At 67.3% G+C, this 7,619-nt stretch overlaps 1 protein-coding gene across 1 annotated transcript; it reads right to left on the bottom strand.

Annotated features, from left to right (window-relative positions):
• Window positions 1–390: 390 nt before the first annotated feature.
• On the bottom strand, window positions 391–7,299 carry B4GALT2 (beta-1,4-galactosyltransferase 2). Its single transcript, XM_030033734.2, has 7 exons — window positions 7,099–7,299; window positions 4,387–4,773; window positions 3,772–4,007; window positions 3,507–3,697; window positions 3,122–3,244; window positions 1,892–1,996; window positions 391–1,734 (listed from the first exon to the last, which is right to left on the bottom strand). The coding sequence occupies exons 2-7, from the start codon at window positions 4,700–4,702 to the stop codon at window positions 1,584–1,586; spliced, it is 1,122 nt and encodes a 373-aa protein (XP_029889594.1). The 5' UTR covers window positions 4,703–4,773; window positions 7,099–7,299; the 3' UTR covers window positions 391–1,583.
• Between the last annotated feature and the right edge of the window lie 320 nt (window positions 7,300–7,619).

Below are 7,619 nucleotides of genomic sequence, written 5' to 3'. Positions count from 1 at the left end.
CATTTGGACCTACAAAACCAGCCGGCACTAAGGCAGAGGATGGGAGGCAGGGGCTTGTCCCTGCTGGGGGAGACCGCTGTCCCCAAGGGGAAGTGGGGGCAGCAAGTATCCACGGCACAGTGAGGGTGGCTTTGCCCCACGCATGCCCTGGGCACCTTGCCCTAGCTGGGGCTGGGCACCTTGCAGGGCAGGAGCCCCCCAGTGCTGACCCAGGGCTGGGCGAGCTGGGGGGTGCTGCAAGGGGGGTGGGGGGGGACCTCTGCCTCCCAGCCTCCAGCTGGAGGTGGCAGGCAGGGCTGGCCCCCACCCCCACATCCCACTGGATGCTGAAACTGCCCCATCTCATGGTGATTTCTGGCCCTCCCCGAACCTGGCCCCACAAACCCCGCAAACTTTTGAAACTTTTATTAAATACAAAAACCCCGGTCTCTACGACCGAACGCTGCATTCAACGTACGCTGAAAAAAAGGGTCAGACATTCAAATGTACAAAAGTCGCCGGTGCCCCCCCGCCCTGGCGTGCTGCCCCGCTCCCAACCCCACTGCTCCCGGCCCCCCGCGGGGTGTGTGGGGGGGTGTCGGGGCTCCCAGTCCCATGGAGGGGCACGGGGCACCCGCCCTGCACGGCCCCGGCCTCTCCCGCCTGCAGCTCCTCTGCCCCAGGCCTGGAGGGGGAAAGCCAGAGAAGAGGGAGACCTCAATGGCCCCCAAGCCGCCTGTGGGGCACCCACCGCTGGAGGGAGCTGTGGTGCAGCCCCCTCCACGCCAGCCTCTGCCAAGAGGGGCTGAGGGGGTTCAAATGAGCCCCATCCCCCCCCAAAGCGGGGAGGGCAGGTGAGGGCAGGCACAGGCAGGGGCTGCGCACGCACAGAGCAACTGCCTTTGGGGGGGGGGACGGCATATGGCCGCCACCCCCCAGCCCTGGGGAAACTGAGGCACAGCGAGGGGCGTTCGCTAACCCGAGGTCTCTGTTTAGCAGAGCTGAGACGGGGCCCGGCTCTAAGCACCAGACTAAAGCAGAGGAAGACAGCGAGCCACGTCTGCGTGCCCAGCAGTGCAGGCAGCACCCAGCTGGGGTGGCACCGTCCTGCCTGCTCGGGGGGGGGCCTGGGCTGCTCCCACCCCCGGCCCGGGCAGCAGTGGCTCCAGCGCTGGCGAAGGGGGAAGCCTGCACCCCGCTTCTTGCAGCGCTGGTGGGGACCCCCCCAGCTTTTCCAGAGCAGCAGGATCTCACCCTCCCTGCCCAGGGTGCAGGCAGGAGCTGGCACGGGCAGGGGGCTCCCCGCCAGGGCTGGGGCTGCCCCCTCCCTTTGTGCTGGGAGCCACACATGGGGCGGCTGGGCTCGTCCGCCAACACACCGAGTATGGGGCGGGGGTCCTGCAAACACACTCGTGGGGACAGGGGGGACAGAGAAATCCTGGGGACCGAGGGGCGGGCTGGGGGGCAGCCGTCTCTGGAAGGCAGCAGAGTAGGCAGAAAACATCCCCATCCAGTCCTGGCTCTCGAGCTGGGGCAAAACCCGCTGTGCCCAGCCAGCCTGGACACAGAGCTGGCTCCCGGCGGCTCTGCCGGCGGCGTGAGCACTAGCCCCGGGCTAGGCGGGGGGGCGGCCTGCCAATCTCCACCGTGATGTTGGTGTACATGGGCTGGCGCGAGACCTCCACCAGCCGGTACTGCAGCGAGCTGATCCCATCCCGCTTCATCGTCATTTTGGTGTTCTGGATCTTGGTGAATCTGGTGGAAAGGGGAGCGGGATGAGGCGAGGGGGGGCCGGGGGCTTGCCGTGGTGCCAGGCCTCCGCGGGGGCGAGCAGAGCAGTGGAGCCGGCAGCCGGAGAAGGCCCAGCGATAGCCCGGCGTCCCGGCTGCCCCGGTCCCTGCGGCTCACTCACCTCTGCGGGTTGGGCTCGTTGTGTTTGTCGCGCTCGTGCTTGATCATGCGGTACCTCCCGATGCGGATGTCGGGCCTCGATACCTTCATGCCGTTCAGGGAGATGCTGCGGGCCAGGAGCAGGGCAGGGATCAGTGTGAGGGCACCAGGGTGGGACATTCCCCAGCCCAGAGACCTTCCAAGTCAGCTCCCAGCCCAAATAAACCTGTCCCTGGTTAAACAGGGCTGTGCCAAGCCAAGATGAGCAAAGCCAGACCACGGCCGGGCCAGTGCCACAACTGAGGGTGCCGCGTGCCCCAAGCACCGCTCCCGCCTGGCAACCTCCAGCTCCGCAGGCCGGCAGCTGCGGTCAGCCTGCGCCGAGCACACGCTGCTATCCGTCCGTCCCTCCCGCCGCAGCCCCTGCCCTTTACATTCTCCAAATGCCGGTGCCCAGCCCTTCCCTTGGGGCCCTCCCCACATGTTAAGGGCTGCCTGAAGCTCTCCCAGAGCTTCACACGCTGCTTGTTCCCCAACCTGAGCCCACCCTGGATGGAAACCGCAACTGTGCCACCCTGCCTGCGGCACCTGCAAGGGGTGTTCTGCTCGCCTGGCCATTACGGGCTGGCTGTGCGCCACCAGTCGTGCGCTTCTCCTCTGGGCAGCGCCTTGGGGAAAACCATGGGAGATGAGGCAGCAGCCGTCGGGCTCCAGCACCCAATGTGGGGTGCATGCGGTGGGGGGGGGGGGGGGGGGGGGGGCGGAATTCGGCTCCAGCTCTGCATGTGGCTGTGCTGCAGCCTGCTGGCTGCCGGCAGAAATGCCTGTTTGGCTGCTGCACAGCCGCCACCAAGACGCTTCCAAGTTTTGCATCCCAGCCCTGGATGCTTCCAAGTTTAGCATCCCAGCCCTGGCCTGGAGCAGAGCCTGCAGGCGCGCTGCCCTGCTGGCGCAGTTCATACCGCGGTGGGAAGGAGCTGGGCCCCACCGCGCCGGTGGGGTTCAGCCACAAGGAAGGCACGTGGGTGCCCCACAGTCCCCCAACACCCTGGGAGGGTCCAGTTCTATCCATGAGGGTCAGCAATCCTCAAGTTGGAGGGTAATTAAATCCCTCCCCGCCATGTGGCATGCCCTGTGCACATCCCCCGCAAAACCGGCAGCCCTGGCGCTGGCGAGGGTGGCGGGTCGGTGCTCAGCAGGGAGCCCCCAGCACACCCAAATCAGCTGGCGCTGGCAAGGGGTTGGCACCTACCGGTTAAAGATGTCATCGTCCTCTCCTCCCCAGCCCCAGTACTCGTTGGGAAAGCCGTTGATCTTCAGGAACTGGGACTTGCTCAGCCCAGAGACGCCGCCGAAGTAGCCGGCGTAGGGCAGCCTGCAGGTTGACAGCAAACAGGTCAGCCCCAGGGACAGGCAAGGATGGGGTTCAGCCCCACGGGGATCCCCAGGGACAAGCACCAGCCCTCCCCCGTGTCACCCTCCCACCCAGGGCTCTGTGCCCTCTCCCATCCCACGTCCACAATTCGAGCCAGCGACTGCCCCAGGTGACAACCGAGGTTGGTGGCCCCGGTGTCATCCCGGCGAGGCCACCCCAGCCCTGCCCAGATGGAAACACCTCAGGCCCCCAGGGCACCCACCTGAACCCAAACTTGTCCATGCCAACGGCAAAGTGCCGCGGCTGCTCGTAGCAGCGATAGAGGTTGCGGTCGTCCATGGGGATGAGGTCCACGTCACTGAAGATGAAGCAGTCATACTCCTCGTCGTCCTTGAGCGCCTCCAGGAACCCCACGTTGAGCAGCTTGGCCCGGTTGAAGGTGTCCTCGCCAAACTGCAAGGCAGAGCTCAGCGATGCCTGCCTGCCCACCGCGGCCCTGCCGTGCCCTCGCCCCTGCCCCGCCTCACCTGGTTGATGATATAGATGCCATAAGCCACCTTCTGCCGACGCAGGATGGGGTGCAGGTAGTGCAGCCAGTACTTGAGGTGGTGCTCGCGGTGCCGGAAGGGGATGAGGATGGCCACCTTCTGCCGGGGCAGGCAGTCGGGGGGGGTGTACTTGCCACCCTGGCGCACGTCGGGGTTCTCCCGCTGCACCCGCTCCATGCTCATGGGAGAGCTGAACTCGATAAGCAGGCGCCCAACTGCAAAAGGGAGGGCAGGGTGATGCCCGCAGGACGGGACGTGGTCAGGGTCATGGTCACCCGCCGCTCCCGGCCAGGCTGGCAGAGCAAACAGCGAGGGGGACCTGCAAGGGGGACTGGCACTGCCGAGGGCAGAGGACGCCCAAAACCTTTCCCAAACGGGGCCAGAGAGACTGGTCAAGCCGCTAACAAAACCTGAAACCAGCTGTCCTGCTACCAGTTCCAGGCTAGGGTTTCTCCCCTGCTCCATGACTGGGGACCACCAGGACGCCATGCCCAGGGCCCATGGGACGAGGATGCCACCCACGGGCACCCACCTCAGCCCCACACTCGGAGCCAGAGCCCAATCCGCCCCCCACGCTCACTTCGCATGTCTCACCCAAGCCGGGAGGTGTCTCCTGGCAGGGCTGCAAGGGCTTCTCGGTGGCAGACTGGTTGGTGCTGGGCTTGGCGCTGGGGGACGGGGCCTCAGCGCCGGCCGGCCCGTAGCTGGGGACGGTGCTGTTGGGGCGGGAGGAGTTGGAGAAGGGGTGGGCGCGCGAGGCATTCCTGGCGTTGAAGCGGCTGAAGAAGTCCAGGTGCTGCGCGTAGACGTCGAAGTAGAGGATCATGATGATGACGAAGTGGAGCAGGCAGAGCAGCAGCACGGCCTTGCAAATCCTTTCCAGGGTCACCCCCAAGAGCAGCCTGGTCATCTTCCGGGCACGGGCAGGCAGACATGTGCGCTCAGCGGGGCAGGGGGGCGGCTCCAGCCACAGTCCCGATCCTGGCAAGATACCCCATGCTCAGGACACTGCGAGCCTGAGCCCCCAACCCCAGCCCGAACAACACTGGGGCAGCGGGAGCAGCACAGGCCTGACGCAGAGGTGATGGGCTTGCACGTCGGTATGCCAGAGAGCACCCTGGGGTGGATGCTGCGCTCGGACCCCTGCTCTGAAGGCACAGCCTTGAAGACGCAGGAGGTCCCCAGCCCCACGCAGCGAGTCTCCTCCCTGCTTTCCAAGGCCAAGACCAGGCCAGACCCACTCCCCGTCCCCGTCACACCCCAAGAGGGGACGGGGATAACCCCACAGGTGCTGCAAAGAGCCTCTGTGGAAGCTGGCCCCTTGGAGAAGGTCATGCTCTCCAAAAACACAGCCAGCTTAGGGCGTCCCAAGGGCACCGTGGGTCCCCCCACCAGCAAACCCTTTCTGAGGCACCCCATTTCCCTGCTCCCCATCCCGCCCTTCCCGCAGTAGCACCGATGCGGGGCCGGCAGCGAGTGCCATGCTGTCAGGGGCCCTCCTCGGGGCGAGCAGCTGCGTGGCAGACACCGAGTGGAGCCGAGCAGGACATCCCAGCCCCTGGGGTGGGGGTCCCAGCCATGTCCAGGGGGGTCCAGCTTACAGCCAGCAGCGTGGGTCGTCTCTCCTCCTGCTGCTGGTGGTGAGGTCCCCCAGGACGGCGCGAGCCGCCGGGAGCCAGGGTCCCCTTATCTCGCACATGACACCTGGAGCTGGGCCAGAGCCCTGCCGGGAAGGCAGCTGGGAGAGTCACCAGAGAGCCCCAGCTGAGCCAAACTGTCCGGCCCTTCCCAGCCCCGCCACTGCTGGGGCTCGGCCTGCAGCATGGCCGTGCACCCCAGTTCCCGCCCTGGTCCCTGCCCCAGTCCCCGCTCTCAGGGAAGCTGCTCGGACAGGGCAAGGCAACCGCACGGGACAAGCACGGGGGTTCGCGAGGCCCTGGGGACCCTGGGACAGGCCAGTGCCACTGCAGGGACCCCTGGGGGACCCTGACGGCCAGGGAGCTGCAGCAGGACCCCCTGGCAGGAGCGCAGCTAGGACCCGAGGGTGCTGGCAACTGGCCCAGGGCTTGGGGCCAGCCCACCGGCAGCTGCCAGCCCTGGCCAGTGGGGCCCCCCGGGGAGCCGCAGGGCACTGGAGCCGGCAGTGACGGCAGCACTGGCTGGGAGCGGGGATCGGAGCCGAGGTGCGAAGCAGGACCCCCCGCCCAACCCCACTCCGGCTGCCCTCTCCCAGCCGCAGGGCTGACCCCGGCAGGCAGCAGGGTACAGGCAGGAGCCCACCGCAGGCAGGGAGGTACTGGAAAAGGCTCTGGGCCCGATGCCCCAACTCTGTCCACCCTCTCTCTCTGCAGGATGCAGAGTGGGGTCCCCACGGGCAGGGGTCTCCTGGCATGCGCCAGCACGCCAACCCCTCATCCGGACTTTTTTCTAGAAAGTGACCCTCTGGAGAAGAGCCAGCTTTGCCATTATCTCCCAAACCTTCTCAAAGTCACAGTGCCCTGTCACCCAGCACAGCCCTTGACGTAGGGACCTGCCTGCCCCCAGTGCTTGCCAGAAACCCTCCCCAAAAATCCTCGCAGCAGGCAGCACATGGAGCGGTGGCGTCTGGACAGCCAGGCAGTGGGGTAGGTGCTAGGGAAAAACAAGAGCGGGTTTTAGGGACCCTTTAGCAGGGCGGTCCACGAGGCGAGTAGAGAGTGATGCTCGACGGGAACAAAAGCGAAGCACTCCATCGAACGGCGGCCACAGGATGCCACGAACGTGAGTGGGCTTAAAAACACCCGCTAAGCGGGGGGCTATGAAATATGATGTCATCTCCCCCCACCCCAGCAGGGTGCGAGAGGCCGAAAGCAACGAGGGGCTGGGGAGCCTGTCCCCAGGGATTCACCCCAGTGCCATGGGGCTGGTGATGCTCGTGTTGGAGGGGATGCTCGTCCCTATGGGCTCTATCCTTCTTCCCGCAGGACAGCCCTGGGCCGGGAGGAGGGAGGCGCGGGGGGGGAACCGATTGGCCCCGGTGCCACCTTTGGTGGCACCGGGGACAATCGGTTCCCCCCCCGCGCCTCCCTCCTCCCGGCCAACAGCAGGGCGAGGGGGCACATTCGGCACAACTAACACCCCCCCCCCAATTTTTCCCAGACCCCAACACACAGAAAAACTTATTAAAAAACCGAGAAACAACCTCAAAAAGAGGCTTTTTTCCCCAGCCGGGCGCGGTGCCACCCAGAAGTGACCGGAATCGCGTCCCCCGGGTCGCCTCCCGGGCCTCCCCCACCCGGCCAGGCCTGTCCGCGCCGCTCCACTCACCGCGGCCTCGGGGCTGCCGCGCCGCCCCGGCGCCGGTCAGCGACCCCCGCCGCCTCCTCCTCCTCTTCCTCTTCTTCCTCCTCCAGCCCCGGCCGCCGGCCCGCGGGCTCCCATGCCCGGGGCTGCGGGGGGGGGCCCTGCCGGCCGGGCCGCCGCACCACCGAGAGCCGCAGGGAGACGGGGCCGCGCCCGCACGCCGGCTCCGCCCGCCGCCGCCGCCGCACCGGGCGGGGCCGCCGCCGCCGACCGCCCCGCGCTCCGGGACCGCGCTGCCGCCGGGCGAGGGCAGCCCCGCGGGGACCGGGACCCCACGGATGCGGACACCCCCCCCCCCCCCCACCCCGCCGGGGTGCTCGCTGCCCCCACCCCGAGACGTTCAGCCCGAGCGCGGCACCGGGAACCCTCCGAGCACCCCCCCGGCGACACAGGGACGGGGTCACTCGGTGTTTCTTTCTCCCCTCCTTCCCGCTGCGTTTTGGGCAGCGCTTTCGCGGACCCACTCAGGGCGACTCCCGCGTCCC

Source organism: Aquila chrysaetos, chromosome 12 (genome assembly GCF_900496995.4).
Source record: "Aquila chrysaetos chrysaetos chromosome 12, bAquChr1.4, whole genome shotgun sequence".
In the NCBI taxonomy this organism is placed as follows: Eukaryota; Metazoa; Chordata; class Aves; order Accipitriformes; family Accipitridae; genus Aquila; species Aquila chrysaetos.
The sequence above is the reverse complement of the archived record's forward strand: the minus strand, read 5'-3'. Positions and strand labels throughout refer to the sequence as shown.

Bases quoted from the DNA above. Each gene is read 5' to 3' on its own strand.
- B4GALT2 (XM_030033734.2), bottom strand. From the start codon at position 4,702: ATGACCAGGCTGCTCTTGGGGGTGACCCTGGAAAGGATTTGCAAGGCC. The intron at 3,698-3,771 runs GTGAGGCGGGGC...TCTGCCTTGCAG, and splicing joins GCATCTATATCATCAACCAG to TTTGGCGAGGACACCTTCAA. The intron at 3,245-3,506 runs GTGGGTGCCCTG...GTCAACCTGCAG, and splicing joins ATGGACAAGTTTGGGTTCAG to GCTGCCCTACGCCGGCTACT.